This window comes from Vipera berus (genome assembly GCF_964194415.1).
Source record: "Vipera berus genome assembly, chromosome: 6".
NCBI classification, from domain to species: domain Eukaryota; kingdom Metazoa; phylum Chordata; class Lepidosauria; order Squamata; family Viperidae; genus Vipera; species Vipera berus.
In genome coordinates this window covers 51,349,470-51,370,555 of record NC_138208.1, presented here as the reverse complement: position 1 = coordinate 51,370,555, position 21,086 = coordinate 51,349,470, and the positions used below count along the sequence as shown (strand labels likewise).

Genomic DNA, 21,086 nt, shown 5'->3' with positions numbered 1-21,086 from the left:
TGAACATAATTTTTCCTATTTATCTTGTAAACTTACCTAGTAAGCAGTTGTTACTTATATTTAGTTTTTCCAATGATACATACGAACAAAAAGATACAAGTTGTGTCAAACTAGAAGAAAAAGAAATAATCAACCAAGAGTTTTATAGAGATTTGTACTAAATCTACCCTCTGGGTGCTGGCATATAACAGGCCAAGTGTAGCTAGAAGTCAGGCAATGATTCATCATGTGTTACCAACTTATAAATTGCTTATTAACTGTCTTAAATTATGGAAATTTCCTTTAAGTACCAAGGAAACATTTTTCAAGGTGCCAGCAATTGCATAAGAGCTGCAGCTTTCAAAGTAAGGAAGAAATAATTTTTTAGAGATGATTAAAGATACTCCATAGATTAGAGGAAAAAGTTCTTAACAAGAATTGCAATAGATTTATTTTACTTGGGTAATTAGAGCTACTTTGAATGGCAAAATCGTTGACCAAGTACCATGCCTAGGATTTTACATAGCATCTTTCCTGATATTGCCTCTTTTTTAAATCCCATCGGGTGAAAAATATAATAAGAATGTTCAGATCTCTCTCTCTCTCTCTCTCTCTCTCTCTGTCTATTTGATCTTGTATTTTTATATTTTTTATCAACATCTTTCTTTTCTGTTTGCTCATCTTAAAACCTGCTGATGTATCAAATTTTTAGTTTTTCTGATACATCAATTCCATTTAAAAGATCTTCTAAAACCTTCATCAAGTCATTTGCAAAGTTTCTCAATTTGTAAGATTTTTTTATAATCTGTATGCTCATACTCCTTTAATCCTTTCATCCTGTCTTATGTCTCAATTCAGTATTTCAAGAGAAGAAAAGAGTGTAATGGGCAACCTTCTCTTGTTGATCTATTTAAATATCCATTAGGGATTTTTTTTTGTGCCTACTGTGAGGTATAGATTTATTTTATCCATTTTATAAATTCTTTATAAAATTCATTTCTAACAAAAGTTTGAATAGAAAGTCCAGTTCAAATTGTTCAATGTTTTCTTTGCATATAATTATAATGTTCAAAATATTCTAAAAATTTCACCACAATACACACACAAACACACACAGAGACATTCTTGGTAGAGTAAATACACGTTTTTTTAATCTGTTCTATGACAAATATCTCCATACTTATGTACTATAAGGTTTGAGGTTCAGGATCACCTGAAGACTGAATAATTAAATTAAATTAAATTAAAAAGACACCTCCCCACAACTAAATATAGAGAAGAATTTAAGTAATTTGGACAGGTACATAGTTTTGTTGTGACAGTTAATGCTATCCCTTTTAAGCACATACCTAACTAAAAATGAACTAGCAATAAGATAAAAACACTTAAAAAAATTTAAACTGAGTACAACATTTATAAGTCGGGAGCACAGTAATCATGAATAAATGCTGAAATCCAATCTACAGAAAAGAGGATAATGAAGAAAGCATCATAACAGGTGGCGTACCTATCTGACCTTGACTGGTCTCCCAAAAACCAGATAGAGTTAGACATGGTTAGTATTTAGGTAGGTGAACACCAAAGCATTTCAAGGCTGAAGATGAGAATGGGTAGTTGAAAACTTACAAAGAACAAAATGTCAAATTGCTTCTATATTTTGCTAAGAAAACGTTGTAGATGAAAGCACCATTAACACAGATCTATCTGTGTAATCAACAGAGGCCAAGCTCAATTTAAAATAGCTGTAAAATATATATTACTAAATAAGAAAATTACACACTCCTTTTTATTTTCATTTGACAAATCTATGGAAGAGAAATGCAACTATGCAACAAATACAACAAACTTCTACAAGGAATAGTTACTCCAACAGGTTGCAAAGCAGTTGAGGAAAAAGAATGCAGACATTCTATTGCTTCTTCAGTCACATTTGCCAGCCCCTCATTTGATGTTTTGCTGTCTGACACCTGCACAGGTTACTTGATTGCTTCTCACAGAAAATCATATGAATTATACATTTAAAATGGGTTCTGTGTTTGCTTTTGTTCTTCCCACCCTGCCCTTTTTTGTGTGTATCAAGTCTTTTTACATTTTAAGCCCAAATCCACACATTGTTATTCTACTCTTTCTAATATGAAATATTTTTGAACTTTAAGGTGACAAAAATAGCTATTTTTGAGAAAGAAAGAAAGAGAAAGAGAAAGAGAAAGAAAGAAAAAGAAAGAAAAAGAAAGAAAAAGAAAGAAAGAAAGAAAGAAAGAAAGAAAGAAAGAAAGAAAGAAAGAAAGAAAGAAGGAAGGAAGGAAGGAAGGAAGGAAGGAAAGAAAGAAAGAAAGAAAGAAAGAAAGAAAGAAAGAAAGAAAGAAAGAAAGAAAGAAAGAAAGAAAGAAAGAAAGAAAGAAAGAAAATGTATTGAAAATGTAGTGTACTGAACCTGAATATATATGGAGGTGTTTTTTTTAAAAAAAATGTGTGATTGTTTAGATGTCGCAATATAGATATCACAGTGTCAGAGACATTGATAAGCTGGACTGAATATCACACATCTTTAATTTTCTTTTGTCGTTTTGCTTCGTTTGTTCTACAGTTGTGTCATATTATCTATTGTTTCTAAAAGTAATCGACTAGTACTGCAAGTGTTAAATATTAAAAACTGCATTTTGTTTATTTCAAATACATGAAATTTGATCACAGATTACTGAAAATATTTTGTGATGGAAAGAAATATCTATAATCTATTATTCTAAATTATTATTTTTAAATGGTACAACTTTTTCTTACCTCCAATTTGCAGAATATATATAAAGTTTAAAATCAGTTTCTTTTAATCCTTCAATTATTTTCTCAGCTAAAATAACTCAGTAATGAATTATCTGCTTAAAGTGTACTAAAGTCCATTCTTATAGGTAATTGTGAATTCTGGAAAGTAGATTCTGGGGTGAGGCAAAATACTTTGCATATGACTTGCTATTTTAAATTGATATTTAATTTTGATAAATGTTATTACATTTCCCAAATTTGTAAAGAGAGAAACTAACATAAATAGAAAACTATAATTATGGAAGATGGAAGCTTTTTGTAGAGGATAGATAACCAGCAATAATTAGTTCGTGAGATGTTTCAAATACAAATCAATTTATTCTTTCTTTCCAAATGTTATATTTACATTTCTAGAGTTAAAAATTGCAGATAGGTAGTTTATAATTTTGGACAGAACAATTAACAGTAATGCTCAGTGAAGTTTTTAATGAAGCTCTTCCATTGCTAAAAACTTAAACTATGGCTGTCATGAATTATAGAGGCTTCGTTACTTGGAGCAGTTTGGCAGCTGACAAGTCAAATTTTGATTTGATGGTGTTCCTAATCATAATTCAAACATATTTTATGGAACGTGTACTGCTAATTTTTAATTAGCTTTGTAAAATAAGTATTGTCTATGCAGTAAAATTATAGACCAAGGTAAAATAGAAGAACTTAATTTGAGTAACTACCTGCTTGGTAAATTTCACATCATATATTACTTTTTAATAATGGCATTTAGAGTAGTATGATGTAAAAAACTCAATGGTTAACCTGTTTTTTAATATAAAATTCATAATGTATGCTCTACTTTAAATAATAAGATCCTTTTCAGTTTGTCATTCTATAGTTTCCTTTTCACTGGGAGTCTTTGTCCTTTTCTTTTTTTTTCTTTTAAAAGAAAATTCAAACCAGAAAAACAAAAGACATTACAGAAAACCTAATACCACTTGACCTTGTCCCACTAGCCCTGGGCTTTAAAAGGATATAAATTACAAAGACGACACAAAACCAAAAAGATATTTTTTAAGAATCCAATAGCTTCCTTTTTCTGGTATCATTTAAACCCAAAGCACTCACAAAAACTGGACAGTTAGCAAAGCATGTATAAAAAAAGTACAATTGAAACATACTTGAAATTACACATATGCAGAAGAGAGAAAAAAAAACAAAGTTTCTTAAAGTCTACAATAAACATATTAGACATGCCCTGAATCCAAAACACAATTACTATTTGCGTGCTTGATGCCAGCAGGTTTTCCATGATATCAACAGATTTTTCTTCCAAAAAGTGAAGTTTAAACATTAGATCTTTGAATTGACGTTAGATTATTTATCAGAATATCCATTTTAACACTGAATTAAAGATTTATGAATAGAATAATTTATAAAATTTAAAAGGCAACAAACATTTCATTTAAAAAAGGAATAAACTAAAATCTATTTTATTTTATGTTTCAGTTAACATATTTTGCAAAATAATCTGTAGGGTAATATAACAATTCAAAGGAATATTTTAGTTCAAATTCTAAGAGATATACACATGGTTAAAGCTTCAATGTTACACCAATTTCTAAGTTGAAGATAAGCTTACTTTTAGTGAGATACAGAATCATAGAGTTGTAAATTAAGTTGCAATATCACCCCTTGACTCTATCCCCATACAAACAAGCAGCATTCCCAACAGAAGGCTATCGTTTCTTGAACACATCTCTCTGGTTAAGTGGTCCTTGCTCAAATAAAAACCTTTCCTCCCACACATTCAATCAGAATAAGCATTCCTGTAACTTAAATATATATTCTATGTGGAATATGGAATAAAAGAGAGCAGATTATGACCTTTTTTGGATATTCTTTCAAGTATTTCACAGAACTATAGTATCAGAGAAGGGACCTCAGAGCTTGTAGTGAATAGGTAATTCCCCATTCACCACGGAGAAATAAGGCAAACCTATCTCCCCTTCATTCAACCAGACAATCATTAAACATAGCTATGAGAGCCACATTTTTCTTGCAAGCTGGCGAAGAGGCTCGGTCAAAGCATTTCCTTTCTCTAGGAAGATAGGTAATGCCAGTAGAAAAGTTGCCACAATTAGAAACTGCAACATGCACCTGAGCAGGAAGTAGGCAGGGCCAAGACCATAGCCAGGAGGGTCACCTACTAACATTGTACTTTTCCTGTTGGCACCTCCTGCTCAGTTCAGGATCCACTAAAACAGTCCTTCTCAACTATTTTACCCTGAAGGTACCTTGAAATAATTGCATAAGACTTGGGGGAAAAAATGAAAACACAATTCACTTCTCACCTATACAATCACATTTTACAACATTTACAACAAAACGGTAGTATAGAAACTGAGTTGTGTGTATAAAAATTCTCTCCACTACTAGTGCATCGTGCAGTAGCTGAAGTTCAAAAAACATTTTTTGCCCAAATGACAATAAGAAAGCCTGCTCTAAAGCATTTTTAATATGGTCATTTACTTTGTGTTGGCAAACCTAGCTATGAAGATCTCACAATTTCAGGCTGCAGCATGTTCTACCAGCCAGAAATTTCCTCTCACATTTTAGCCTGAACCTCATCCTTTGTACTTTTTACTAAATGCTTTTGCTTCTATTCTCTTCTTCCTATATATCACTCCTACTGTATTACAACATTTCATATATTTAAAGTATGCTATCATATTACACATCTGACTTATCTGACTGACTCTACTGAATTCTTTCAACTTTACTTCATAGGAATTAGTTTCTTAATTTCTGAATAAAACTACTATTAGCAGGGTTCAGGATAAGATATTTAACACTTCAGATTTTTCCATCTCCTGGTGGTGGTGTTGGAAACCCCACCATATTATCAATAGAAACATACACTGTATATGGAATTACTCTTCCCTGACAAATGCTAACTTCTAAGAACTGCAGGCCACAAAACACCTGCTATATGATAAGCTGTTAATGACCAGGATATATTCTGGTTCAGTCAAGTGGTAGTAGCAGTTGTGCACATGCTGTTTCAGTAACTGAAAACAAGGTTAATTTAATATGTTTATATTACTTTTTCTAAGAAATAGTAATTTAAGTAATAGAATCTAATAAAATATATAAAACTGCAAATCATTAAATATAGGAAGGACAAGTTACTAGTAATCAGCTGTCTGCAGGCAAGGGAGGGAAATGGTGCCATTGTGATGCAAACTATGCCTTCTTTATATATCTATCATGGCATTATTTATATACACACACACACACACACACACACATATATATATGTGTGTGTGTGTATATATATATATATATATATATATATATATATATATATATATATATATATATATATATATATATATATATATATATATATATATATATATATATATATATATATATATATATATATATATATACGGATGGAACCTAAGATGGCTTGACACTATTTTTATCATATTGCCAAAACTAATGGACCTTGCAAAGGTTTTGTTAGCAATATAAAATTATAGATCTATTTAATATGTATTATTTTAGTATGTTATTCATAAGAATTCTGAGAAGCTATTGATTTCTTATCCCTAAGTTTGTTTAGCACAATTGTGCAAAAGAATTGAAAAACATGGCATGCTAAAAGATAAGAATTAGTTTCTTAAGTTAATTATCTGCACAGAGAATCCTCAATGACTGAGAAACTCCAATGAAAAGATTCTGCTTTTGTTAACAAAAATTCTTATGTATTGTTAACATATACTACCATCTAAATAACAACAACAACGACAATGACAACAACAATAATAATAATAAAAAAATTGGAAGGGATCTTGGAGGTCTTCTAGTCCAACCCCTTGCTCAGGCAGGAAACCCTATACCAGGGCTAGGCAACCTTGTCTCTTTTATGACTCGTGGACTTCAACTCCCAGAAATTTTGGGAGTTGAAGTCCACGAGTCATAAAAGAGACAAGGTTGCCTACCCCTGCCCTATACCATTTCAGACAAATGGTTGTCCAGTCTCTTCTTAAAAACTTCCAGCGTTGGAGCATTCACAACTTCTGGAGGCAGGTTGTTCCACTGATTAATTGTTCTAACTGTCAGAAAATTTCTCCTTAGTTCTAGGTTGCTTCTCTCTTTGATTAGTTTCCATTCATTGCTTCTTGTCCTGCCTTTGGGCGCTTTGGAGAATAGCTTGACTCCCTCTTCTTTGTGGCAATCCCTGAGATATTGGAACACTGTTATCATGTCATCCCTAGTCCTTCTCTTCATTGAAGTAGACATACCCAATTCTTTATATGTTCTTTATATGTTTTAGCCTCCAGTCCCCTAATAATCTTTGTTGCTCTTCTCTGTACTCTTTCTAGAGTCTCAACATCTTTTTTACATCGTGGTGACCAAAACTGGATGCAGTATTCCAAGTGTGGCCTTACCAAGGCATTGTAAAGTGGTATTGACACTTCACGTGATCTTGATTCTATCCCTGTGTTAATGTAGCCTAGCATTGTGTTGTTGTTTTTTGGCAGCTCCAACACACTGCTGGCTCATATTTAAGTGATTGTCCACTAGGACTCCAAGATCCCTCTCACAGTTGCTACTATTGAGTGTGGTACCACCTATGCTACACCTGTGCAGTATAATCCTAGTTATTTTAGTCTTGCAAATTTAGAATCAACTGGAATCACCTGTAGCATTCAAAAAAGTAATTGATTTGCTGGCCCCAAACACTGGTTTGTACAATATTTGGGCCAGGAAGTAAACAAATAGATCATACTACAGTTTGATATAGTATGTAAACAAAATCTTTTTCTTATGAAAAAAATCTCTTGTATTGAATTGTACAAGTAATTCTCAATGTTCTAACAATGGTAGGGAGTCAAATGGGTGGACTGTTCAATTGTTTGCATTTAAAATATATTTGCTATGTCCACAATGTTTCTAAAAATATTTAGGCATTACCAGTTGAATTCTGATAATTAAAATTTTTTATTTAGCATCGTATTAACATTTAAAATACATTTTTCCTAAACTAAAGATGAAGACTTGTTTATCGCTTGCAAATTTGACTTTAGTCTTAAGAAGTATATGGATTCATAATCCTAACATTAATAAGGATTTCCTGCAATCAACAAAAGAGGAAATGACACTCATTGCACATTTTTGAGAAGAAATCCCACAACTGTAGGATAAAAGCAAAGGAACGGCTTTTCTTTCAACAGCTTATCCCGTTACATTCAGTCCTTTCTATACAGAACATCCAATCCCTTATGCCATAGAAAAGCATATGGAGCTGCTTAGAACATAGTCATATTGATAAAGAAAGTACAAATATCAGCTACTGATATTACGTTTTTACCGCTTTAATCAGCATTTTGCTGATACTGTCATCCATTCTAGCTACATCTACAGTCATGGCTATTCATTTTGTCCTCATTCTCACTTTTGCTTAAATGATTTATGTTAAAGATCTTGACACATAGAGCAGACTTAGGGGACGTTTTTGCTACTAGAAATGTCAGCCAGATATCTGCTCAGTGATTATGACAAAGCGCTTCCTTCTATACAACAGGAAGTACTTCACCAGCTGTCAACTGTAATACACAGCATCAAAAAGAGTGGTAAGGGGGGGGAGGGTATGAGGGAGCATCATGGGCTGAAATATATAAGACACCTATAGCTTTGGTAGTATAGCATATAATTTATATTCAGAAGAACCTGGTCTCAAGCTTTTATATTTCCAGCTTTAAAAGAAAATCTGAAAAAGAAGCAGATCTGGAAAATATCTCTGTCAGAAAGATGCATCCAGATCTGCTTTTTTTAAAGGATGTTTTGTCCAGACCAGACCAAAATAAAATAAAGAAAATCTAAAATAGATAAGAAAAGGATAATGTTCAATACAAGAAGCAAAAATAAAAATAAAAAATACCGCTATGTAGAACCCATCTCTTTCAAAGGCTCTGAGACTCAGAATGAAATCATATTCTGTTTGTTTGAGAGTAAATCCTTTGGAGTTCAGTTTGATTTACTTCAATCCTATGCACGCTTATTTGAAAGTAAGCACAACTGGATCTCCTTTTGAATAGGCATCTTAGGTTTGTGCTATCAGATTTTTTAGCGACAGTGTCATTAATTTGTTTTAAAACATAGGACACAACAGTATGGTGATGACCTATAACGCCCTAAATGGCTTGGGTCCGGATTATTTGAGGGAACACCTGCTGCTGGCATCAACTCCCCATTGTCCTGTGTGCTCCCGCAGGGAGGGCCTTCTTAGGGTACCGCTGGTGAAGGACTGCCGGCAGGTGACTCCCAGAGAGAGGGCCTTCTCTGTGGGTGCGCCTGCCCTTTGGAAACAACTTCCTATGGAACTTAGGACTGCCCCCGACCTCCGTTCTTTCCACCGGGACCTTAAAACTTGGCTCTTTGAGCTGTCTGGCCTAGACTGAGGGGTTTTTAATTGGGTTTTAAAGTTTTAATTTTGGGGCTTAAATTTAATTACTTGTTTTAAATTTATTTTAACTTTTGTATTGTATGATTTGAATTGCCCTGTAAACCACCCTGAGTCCTACGGGAATAGGGCGGTATAGAAGTCAAAATAATAAATAAATATGTACTTTGAATACTACAGTGTGCAGGATTCTAAGGCTACAATAAAAGATTTGGGTGGACCCATATCCCAATATAATTTTGGTTATGACATATTTACTAATTTAATTTATGGAAACCTGTTACTGTGGTAAAGATGTTAGTAGTAAATACGTGAAAAAGTAACACAAACCACGATTTATTTACCATAATATAGATTTCATTTCTATAGGACTCCCTATAGAATCCCAGAGAAGGATTCTTGTTTTTGCACATAAAAATCCAAGTGCTAAAAAAGGTAACTAAATTATATTCCCAACCAAACCAGTAACTACTTGATACTTCTATTTTAGCAAAGATATCTAGGTAATTAAAAAAAATCCAATTTTGCAATTTATTTCATTTTGCAACAGACAATTATAGAGTGACAGCTCAAAAGTGGATTAATAGAAGTCATTTTAGTAATGGCTATGCCACATTGCTTTGCGATACGGTAGATGAGTCCCCTTACCATACTTCTTGCTACTCAATTAGTTTTTATGATAGTTTAACATCTTGGCTAAGCAGCCTTACATTTAACTTACTTAGTTGCCATTAGCAGAAAATAATTCCATACAAGTGAAAAAGCATGTTAAGGGGATTCTACCAAACTTTTCGGTTTATATCAAAATCTGATGTATCAGAGTTACAGTACATGAGGCTTCAAAAATAATTCAAAGCTAAGTATGGCCCTCAGCCTAAACAAGTTGTATTTTCATGCCTTCCACCATTCCTCTACCAGGTCTTGGTAAGCTTTTTTTTTTAAAGCCAGCTTCTAAGATGTCAATAACTTGCATTTCTCTGTTAGAGTATTAGAGTATTATGTAGAGTATTAGTCTCTTCCCATCTCCCTTTATAACTCCTTTCTGCCAATAAAATATTTAATTTTACCTGTTTTGTGAGATGAAAAGTATCTGTAGCAAAGGCAGCCAGTACTCAGTAAATTTTCCCAAACTGGAAATGTTATTGTCTTCCAAGTATAATTCTCTTAGCAAAACATGATTTTCCAAGTTGGGGAACTAAATATAAATTAGTAATATATTAACAAAACAATGCAAAAATAGCTGAATTCTTTCTCCATAAATAATCTTTACGTGCAAATGTACTTAATATAAACCATTGTATATCAGTTATAGTTAATAGGGCAGTAATCCTTAATACAACTACGGTATAACAGCAAAAAGCTGTTAATATAAGTCTCTAATATAAAGGTGAAATAAAGGAATGGGAATGTGTTCCATTATAGTAGTATTGTACTAGTTATGTCAAATTCTAGAGAAAGGTAGACAAGTTACCCTGGTTGTCACAAGCATAGTTTAGAGACAATTTAAAGTTTGCAAGAACTAAATTTACTGAATCACTTCCATAAGAAAGCTGAAATTCCCTTCTCTCCAAGATACAAATTTCCAGCTACTATACATCTCTCTCATAGGGGAATATTCTTTAGTCTTCATCTTATATTTGCCCTTTTTCATAACTTTTTCAATTATCTGATATGCTTTTGAGACAATCAAAAATATAAATTGTATTTTAATTATCAGACCTGAAGTGCATATGAGGACATTATCATATTTGTCAATTTGTTATTCAGGCCTCTTCTTGTTTGCTGTGAAATTCATGACACACTCAAACGTGTATAAAGAAAGTCAGTGAGCACTTCTGGCAACAGCAGCGGGTGAAAGGATAATTCATGTTTTGTACATGTATTTGCGTGCATGCGTGTGTTTCTCTCTATAGGTTTATGTCACTATGTCTATATATTTGTCTTCAATTCTTCTTACCCACATGTCTGCTTACATCATTAGTGCAACAAACACAGATATTTACTTATAGTTTCTTTGACAGTGCTGCTGTAATATAAATCATGACAAAGAATGGAATTCTGAATTATACATTCCTTTTGAAGTAAAATAATATAAAATGTGAAATGTTACTTGAAAAATGAAAATGTACAAATCCTTTCCAAGACAATATAATAATAATAATAATAATAATAATAATAATAATAATAATAATAATAATAATAATAATAATAATAATAATAATAATAATAATAATAATAATAATATAAATTAAGAAAGATGTGTCCTCTTTTCTGAACAAGGAGTTTGTCTAAAATGAAATTTATTATCCAAAAACAAAGGAAGTGTTTTTTGATAGGGAATTATTGGATTTACTCATATACACATTTCTTTAATTAAGTATTTAGTTTTACCACAGAATATCAAGTTTTTACCTCATTGAGATTATTTCCTTGTAACTTCAGAATCTGAAGAAGACCACAGTTTTCAATGCCTTCAATATGACTGAGATGATTAAAGGAGCAATCTAAGTATAGCAGAGTTGGAGTAGCAGAGAGCCCTTTTGTACTGATCAATTGATTGTGATCCACAACCAGTCGCTGGAGTTTTTTCAATGTCTCCAAGCCTCCTAAAAACCAAAAATTCATACTGTATAGCATATTAAAATTAATTGGATTTGATTGATTTATAATGGTGTACACTATTTGGTTTAAATGTTTTTTTTGTAAAATATGCTTATAATATAAAAATATCTTCCATAATATGATTATTATTCAAATTCTCTTGAAACCAGTAACAAATATTAACTTAGTACCTGCACACAATGTATTTCATTTTCTATTTTTGGAATTATGTGCCATTATATTATTCATAAAAACAAATGCATTTCTTTAGATTTTATGTTTTGTCCCTCAACAAATTCTTATTCCAGATTTCATGGTTAAAACTTACCAAAACTGACAACAGTAAAGAAAATCAGTTTGATTTTTGTTATCTGTACTTTGTCTGTATAAACCCTCCAGACAGGTACATCCTAATCACATTAGACTTGATGACTGAGTCTGACTATATGGGAAGAAATGCACCAAACAGTCATTATATCACAAAACAATATAATGTAGGGGGGGGGAGCATTTTATAATGGATGCTGAATGCTGAAGAAAGAGAGGAAAAAATGTTAAACTTTAATACTATAATATATATTATTACCTAAGCATGTGTTACTCTACACTGTAAAAAATACAAAGATTTTTTCTTAACAAAGAAAAAATATTTAAGCTAAAAACTAAAATATTATTTTTTCATATATTTTAATCTTGACCACTTACTTAGGAAATAATTTTAGATGTGCTTCTGATTTTATCCCCAAAAATTGCACATAACTTGTTGAATTGTCTGAAAATAGCTTCAGAAGCTAACCAGCACCATCTAGTGGATTCATAAAATACAACAATAGTACAAAAAGTCATTAGATCTATCTGTGTATGTGTTCAGTGGAAGGATGTTTAACTATTTCATCTGAACTTTCAGTTTGCAAAAAACATGGGAATAGAAATGCACATCCACAGACATTTTCTGAGATGATACCACAACAAGTATAATTCCTTCTATTCTAATTTATTGGTTTGGATTTCTACATAAAATACTGTAGATACTCCTCAAGCCTTATCAAGAAGATCAAACCAAGTAAGATTTTACATTATTACAAATAATTAAGAAAAGATATGGGGAAAACTTTTCATTTTTTCCCCAACACAAAAGAAATTTCCTCTTAAAATCATTAAAGGTGGCTGTGAGGTTGAGCTCTATTCTACCATGTTACATTTGTTTTTTGCAACAAATAGAAAGAAGGACAGGAACCCTTTGGGAAGGATCTTCAGAAGGAAAATCTTGATTATCTTTGGTACTGATGAAAATCAGCTGATAAAATGTTATGTTATGCTGAAGAAATTCAGTACCCTCACATCTATGCTATTTTTAAAATAGTTTATTGATGGAGTACAGTTTATAGATTCACCCTGTACTTAATATTATATATCAGAACAAACAGATTTTCCTAACAAACACAGTTTTATCACTTTTATAAGGTTCTCTATTTAGTTTAAGAAGATTTATAAATAAAAGAAACACTAAAAAATAGTTAGGTGACTAAGATACTAAGCCTTATTTTAAAGCGAAAGCTTCAGAATTTCCAGTACTGTATACCTCTGGGAAATTCTATTGGATTTAGACATGCAAGAAGTGCAGCACAAGGATATCTTTGTATGGTTCTATGTTTTAAAAATGATCAATATATTTATGTATAACATGAAATGTAAGTCACACAGCCTACCAACCAGACCTCCTCAAAGCAGATGAGGACAGAAAAGCAGAAACAAATTGGTTTTCTTTAAAATCTACTTTCTTATTCAGACTCTTCTCATGTATAAGCACAGTGTTTTCATTATATATATACAGACAGGACAAGAGGCTTTTACACTGTCGGCTGTGTAGGCTTCATAGCCAAGACACATTAATTTGTATTATGCCATTTTCATATTAACCTTTCAGATACTCTGCCTAAGGAAACCTATCCAAAACAAGAAATCCCTTACAGCAGAACTGGCACTGAAGACAGATTGCATGTAGATTCCATCATTTCTGTTGGTCCTTGTTGGTTTACTTTGGGTTACTGATTTTTGACATTTAATGAACACCAACATTCATTAGAAGCTTGTGGCTAAGAAAACGATGTCATTTTAACATGAGTAATAACAAAACCATAGCAAATAGAATTGACTACATAACTTTTAAAAATGTTAACTATCTGAAAAGAATAATCCAATGATATGCATCAAGTAAAAATGTTCCATTTATGCATGTTAGTTTTGTTCTATCCAGTGTTTTGCATGAGACGTGTGGTGTATGCTTTGCCTGAGTTTTATATATGTTGCATATCTATTTAATCTATCTGTAGATTTTTTATTTTTGTGGGATGATATAGACTAGGCATGTCAAACTCACGACATCAAATGACATCGCATGACATGTCGGGACTTTTTTCCCATTGCCGGTAATGGAGTGGGTGCGGTTTTGGCATGACGCTTCCGGCTCACGGGCTGGCAGTTTGACATGCCTGATACAGACAGTGTCCTGATTGTGACTGATCATATCTACATTGACAGATTTACACTAACAATTTAGATGTACAAGTAGTCCTTGACTTACAACCATTCACTAAAGTTCCAATGGCACTTAAACCATGATTTATGACCAGTTTTCAGACTAACAACTATTGTAGAATCCCCATGGTCACATGTTCAAAATTTTGGGCAGTTGACAACTGGCATACATTTATGATAGCTGCACATTACAAAAAGACAGGAGTGGGTGGGACAGGAATTTCTTTCCATTTATGCACCAGTCATTGGGGGGTCAGGCAGCATACAAGTTTAAATAACAATATTTACCTATCAGATGTCCTTGGGGAGGACTCAGTAGATGAATAAAAATGCCAAATCCAGTCTAAATATCTGGTTGTGCAATCAACCATAATAATAAAAGTAATTATTCCTCCTCCTCCTCCTCCTGTATTTCAGTTGATGTGAATATGGGAATGGTTATGTGGTCACACTGGAGACTATTGTTTCTTAACTACATAGTCTATGGGTCTTGTCCATACTGTACTGATGAATTTGCTATGGAATAACACAATATTTGAAGAAGATATTTGTCAGGTTAACCCTTAAAGAAAAAATGCCTTCCAACGTAAGTGAGCAAATGCTTGGCTTCAAATGCTGATGATTTCAGCTTGTACTGTATATTTCCTGATCCCTAGTCAAGCTGGATGGGAATGTTGTAAGCTGAATTCTACCATCTGAAGGATCACAAGATGCCCAGTAGATAATACATTCAGTTCCATTTAAAATCTACATTTGTCCATAGCTATATATACTCTAAAGAAATAGTAATAATAGTCTGCAGCTATGAACAAAGTAATTTCAATATTTTGTTTGCCTTTAACAGATCTTATAAACAAAGTCTGCTATGTTTATTAAGCTACCAAACATACTGTCTATTCAAAAATATACTGTATGTGGCAGAAAAAAGACCCTCCACCAAAACTACTTAGACTTCCTGTAATATTACATGGCAAACTCTTCTTCCTTCATCATAATAAATTGTTAATTTGGAGAAATTCATGAGCAAACTTGAGAACTCAGTATCACTAAATCAGTCCTACCTATTCAATGCATATGTCTTTTTTTAAAAAAATATACTACAGATTTCAGCAAATAATAGGAATTAATTTTTCCTAAGACAGAAAATATTCTATTATTTATATGAATTAATATGCTAAAAGGTGCAGCTCTATTATTTATAATTAGTATCTTACCAATTCGTGTTATTTTATTATAGGAGAGTTCAAGATTCAAGAGATTACCGCAGCCATATAAACCATGAAGGGATGAAATATTATTTTTGTTCAGAATTAGAACGCAGAGATTTTCTAGATTCTCACAATTAATGACCTGAATGTTGTTCTCCTATTTGGGAGAAAAAACAAAGCAAAACAATGACATAAACACAGACTAATTTTTCCCTTTGAAATTCCAGATAAACAAAACATATTCTATGTTTCAATCCCATGAGCATCTGCTCAAAATTAAGTCTCACTGAGTTAAGTATAATTTATTTCCCTATCACCAGATTTGGGATGACAGTTTCTAATGTATAATGAAAAAGATGAAATGTCATTAAAATCAGACTGATTACAGTAATAATCTTAAATAAATATTTAGACACAGTAGTATGTCATTCAGAACTGCATTACTTTCATGTTAAACATTTTTCTCAAATTAAAACACTGATGCAAACATATCTAAGTTTCCAGTCATAATTTTCACATTTTAAATGTATTTAAATATATTCATGTATTGATTGCTGCAAGCTTTAATATAGCAAAATACTGTATCTGGAGCAGCACATTGTTTTTATTGTGCAACTGTGAGTCCTTTACTCAAGTATTTCTGGGGAAAAATGCTATGAATTATAGGACAATGATTAACATTTTAAATGCTTCATAAGATTAAAACATAAAATCAAGGTAGCATTCAGAGCATGGCTTTTAGCATTCTTTCCATCCACTTAGTAATAGCTTTGCTCTGTGTCGTGTCATTGGGAGAAAGGGGGGCTTAAAATGCAAGAAACTGCTACATTTTGAGTCACTGTCCAATTGTTTTTTTTTCATAAGAATGATCAGAGGAATCTTTTGGATTATTTTTTTTTCTCCACTGTCCACAATTTGATCCATGCTTCTTCGATTGCCAGCTACTCCCCACACATTAATTTAGTTATATTTAGTTCTGTTTTTAGAGAGCTATTGCACTGATGGACAAACATAGTGAGTCCGGATAACCTTTATATGATTTCATTCCAATACTCCAATTGGATCGGAAAAAGAAACCTCATCCAAGATGTACTTCACTAGACACTCTGACAGCATTCTCTAGAGCCATAGGCTAATATAATTCAGATATCCAGTGCATTTGGGAACTTCAAATTGGTAGAAGAAATCATAGTCCCATTCCACTCTTGTTCTCAGCAGCCAGTATTTTAAGCCATGTTGCAATAAACATTTCTGATTTGTTCCAGTCCAGACAACAAGAATGATTTAATGATTGGAGGCAGGCTGTAAAATCATGTTTACATAAATTCCATTTTGGGGGGCTGAAGTTTCAATCTTTTAAATAAAGATTCTCACGGTAAGCTTGGGAACATTTCTGTTGTTGTTTTTTTTTATCTAGGATTATCACCACAATTACATACAACATTCTTCTCTAGTTAAGGGGAAATGGTTTGGGTAGAGGAAGAGAAACCATGATGTCACAGCTAATTCTCAGTTTCTAAGTTTAATAGAAAAGTGAGATAAGATAGATAAGATAATCTTTATTGTCATTTTTTTTTACTGTGGGCACAATGGGACACATCAAAAATGAAATTTAGTTGCCCGCTCTCAAAGCCTTGTAGTCTCTTCAAATATTGAAAAAATGGGAGATCTGCACACTAGATAGCATTACAACTTCTAATGCATGTTAAAGGCATGCTTTAAAAAGTAATTGCTGAGAATATTAGTAGTTATATTCATAAGTACTACCAAACTGCATTTCACCTGGAAACTATTTACAGATTATAATTCTGTGCATGGACTTAAAGCACCCCCAAAGTTGATTTTTTTTCCTTAACATAAAGCTTAAAATTATAAGATTTTTTTCTGATTTGTTATAAGAACAGGTTTTTTCAAATTAGAAAGAAACTTCTTTTACTTATTCTGAGTGATGATTCTTATTATTGTGGCTAACTTTGCTAATAATTATTTGATACTGACAAATGTATTAAATTGCTAAATTGATGTAAGATCACCAGTACTAATCTTTGAACATTCTTACTCATTTTTATGCAGCTTGTAAGTCTTTTTTATTTACCCCTTTCTTTTTTTCTCATTTTTCTTCTTTTTTCTTGGATACACTTTTAAATATATGTTAAAATGAAACAAAAATATAATAAATAAAAACTAATTTCTAATCCAGTTACAGTTGCAAATATCACATTTACAGCTCAGTCGCTATAGTTGGAGTAGATGGTTACAACTTAAAATATTTCACATCTACATGAAATACACATTACCTCTATATCTATATATTTCAATTCCTTGCAGTTGCTGAACCCTTCCAAGGCAAGTAATCCACAACGTCTAAGGCTCAAGAACTGAAGCCTTGCACATTGTGATAATGTGGACAGACTGCAACCAGGCAAATCTTGAAAGTTAACTGTGGTCACCTATATGTATCCAATAAGAAATGAATATATTTTGGTAACATTTGAATTGAACAGCAATAAAAATGGCAATTCTACATAGCTGAACATGTTTTCTTAACAAATAGCTAGGGAAAATTCAAAATCATACCTGTGGAAAAATATTTCTAACCTTCATCGAGCAGACAATACTATTCAAAACACATGAAAATACATTTATATCAAGCCAGGCCATTTGCCTGCCTAAGTGAGTATTACCTACTCCTGAATTTTGGAACTTATCTTTTAATCAGTCATTCAGGCACTCATTTCTACATGATTAATAATATATTTCTATGAGAGCATGCTATTTGCCAGTTACAGATATTAAATAAGATTCTGGCCCATTTACTGAAAACTGCTCTTTACTGAGTGCAAGAAACTCTCCTGGACATTACATGGAGGTCACAGGCCTACTGGCAGATTAAACCTGCATAACTTTCAGGCAACAACTAGAAGAACAACACTAAGTTGCTATTAAGATTTTTTTTAAAGTCACTATATACAAATATTTACAGGGCATTAGATAGATTTCTAGCATTGATTTACCTGTTGTAGAGAACTCCAAGGACCCGCCTGAATTATCATAGTAGCACTCAATGGAGGCAACTGGTCAGATGAGCATTTCCGTGGTTTGTTTCTTTCAGCCATTTTCTTCATCTGGTGTTCCTGATAAACTCTAGACCAAGATTTACATGTTTTCATCCAAGCCAATCTTTTAGCTTCAATAAAATCAGGTATAAGTGGTTGTTCAAAGAAATTTTTCGAGTTCTCACTTTTGGCCCACTGATTATTAACCTCCTCATGAATTTCTTTTGGAGCAAAATCTGTTTTACTATTTTCTGAAGCAGAAGATCTGGCTATTTTTCCAGTGTCCCCAGAATCTAACTGAACATGAAGATAATGTACGATACTTTCCTGATTAACTACTGCATTGGTTTCAAAACTAAGAGCATTTGTGTTGCTATCTTGCTGAAATTCTGGAGTTTCTAAAGATTTTTTTACATTATTCTCCACTGATGCTTCATTATTTATCTCAATATGTCTTTCCTTTCCTGATTCTAACTCTTCATCTTTACTTCTTCCAATATCATTCCATAATTTGTCATTCTTTAGTTCATGTGTTTCTTGTCCATTTTGTTCCTTGTACTTTTGGTCTGGTGTTTGTTTTAAATCTTTCTTTTCCATAATTAACATTTTGGGGTTATTATTGTCTTCTTGTTCTTTTAACATTTTAGTTTCTTTTTCTTTATTTGTTATGTCTAAAGCTTTATCTATACTTGAGGATTCCAGTATTATTGGAGCTCTCCCTTCCTTTTTTACTTTTACCTTTTCAAGGGATTTTTCCTCCTCTTCTGATTCTATTTTGTTAGCTACATTTTCAAGTTCATCTCCTTTCTGGATTTTTTCAGTTGTATTTCCTATTTCTTTTCCTATTTCTTGCTCTTTCCTAGCTTGTTCAATATCCTCAGTTATATCTTGAGATTCAGTATTCTTTGCTGACACAAATTCTAGTTTGTTTTTTTCTTCGTTTTTCAATGCTTCAATCATTGATTCTCGTTGAAGTCGCACAATTTCTTTCTTTCTTTCATATTCTTCACGCCTTCTCAACTTCTCTTCATTTTCTTTCTTCTCTTTCTCCTCTCTCCGCTTTCTTTCTTTCTTTTGTTGTTCCATTTTTTCTAAAGCTCTCCTTTTCCATCTTTCCTCCCTTTCTTTCATTTCTTTTTCCATTATTTCTTTCATTTCTCTTTTCTTTTCCCGTTCTTCTCTCTTTTTTTTCAAGACAGGACCAAATCTTTTGCACATCATGAAAGCTCTAAATGTTGTCTGAATTTTTATAGCTGCATTATTCTGCTGTTCCATCAATTGTTGCCTTTCTTTTGCTTTCTGTTCTTCAAAGGCCTTTCTTTCTTCTTCTATTTGTATGTGTAATTTCATAATAAATTCCTGTATTCCAACAAGACATGATGTTTTTATAAGAAATACCACAGCTATAACCTGGATAGCTACATATTCACACTATGCCTATCATGAATTTAAATATCTGCAAATCTCATTAGAGTCTTGAAGATTAAAAAAATGAGTTTTTTTATGTATTCATATGGACACATTACTTTCTGTTTATATTCCATGCAATATTATATTGCATTCGCAACTTTTCACTCTTTATACTCAGAAGATTCAGCTCGTCCAGAATATAGCAGTGTGAACAATGGTGGACAGGATTCAGTTGCCACAGTTTCCTTTTGGGTGGAATTCAAGGAGCTGGTTGTCACCTATAAAGCCCTATGTGGCATAGAGCCTGGTTACTTGAGGGATCACCTATCTCCTATAGTATCTTCCTGGTCAATTCATCTGGCAGAGTTGACAGACTCCAAATCTCTTGATTTCAGCAATGACATCTATTGGGACCCCAGAAGTGCACCTTCTCTGTAGCAGAACCTGTCTCTGGAATGGAGGTTCTCCCAAGATTCAAATAGTTCCCAATTTGATGGTGTTTTAAAGAAGCTTGAAATCCTGTCTCCTTCCCCAAGCTGTCGATGGGGCTGACTGAAGCCTAGTTTTAACTTGGGTTGTTTTCTTGTTTCTTACAATTTTCTTGGTGAGGTTTCATATTTTAAATAATTTGTAAACCACCCAGAGTCAGTGGGACTTGGGCGGCATATAAATTTAATTAATGATAAAAAATAAAGTCAAAATTTATAACTGGGCCAATACTATGTCTAAAAAACAAATCATTATTGATATTAGGTGTGTTTTATCAGCTTCTCAGTGATTTTATGGTATAAAGGAAACTGTGGCAAATGATCAGCATTTATTTTAACTCTTTATGTTCTTTTCTGTCACCTATTCTATACTGATTATTTGGATTTGAACTCTTCTTTGGTTTTTGATCTAATGAGATTACTAAATGCAATTCTACTCTGCCCCGACCTTACCTTTTTCAATTCAGCACACTTTTTCATTGAGAAGGGGAGAATACCAGCATGATTTTTTTTAAAAAAAATTACATTTAGGCTAACCAGTCACTGATACAGCTTCTCCAAGACTAACATGCAATATGTT

General features: G+C 32.6%; 1 protein-coding gene across 1 annotated transcript in view; it reads right to left on the bottom strand.

The window, feature by feature from the left end:
- Positions 1–21,086, bottom strand: part of LRRIQ1 (leucine rich repeats and IQ motif containing 1) — a gene marked incomplete at its 5' end in the record, with an annotated part of 108,918 nt that overhangs the window by 76,646 nt on the left and 11,186 nt on the right. The window contains 6 exons of the mRNA XM_081330389.1: positions 37–110; positions 10,273–10,400; positions 11,618–11,811; positions 15,559–15,709; positions 17,850–18,002; positions 18,567–19,967. Of these exons, the coding sequence (XP_081186515.1) occupies positions 37–110; positions 10,273–10,400; positions 11,618–11,811; positions 15,559–15,709; positions 17,850–18,002; positions 18,567–19,967 (2,101 nt within the window). The remainder of the gene's footprint in view (positions 1–36; positions 111–10,272; positions 10,401–11,617; positions 11,812–15,558; positions 15,710–17,849; positions 18,003–18,566; positions 19,968–21,086) is intronic.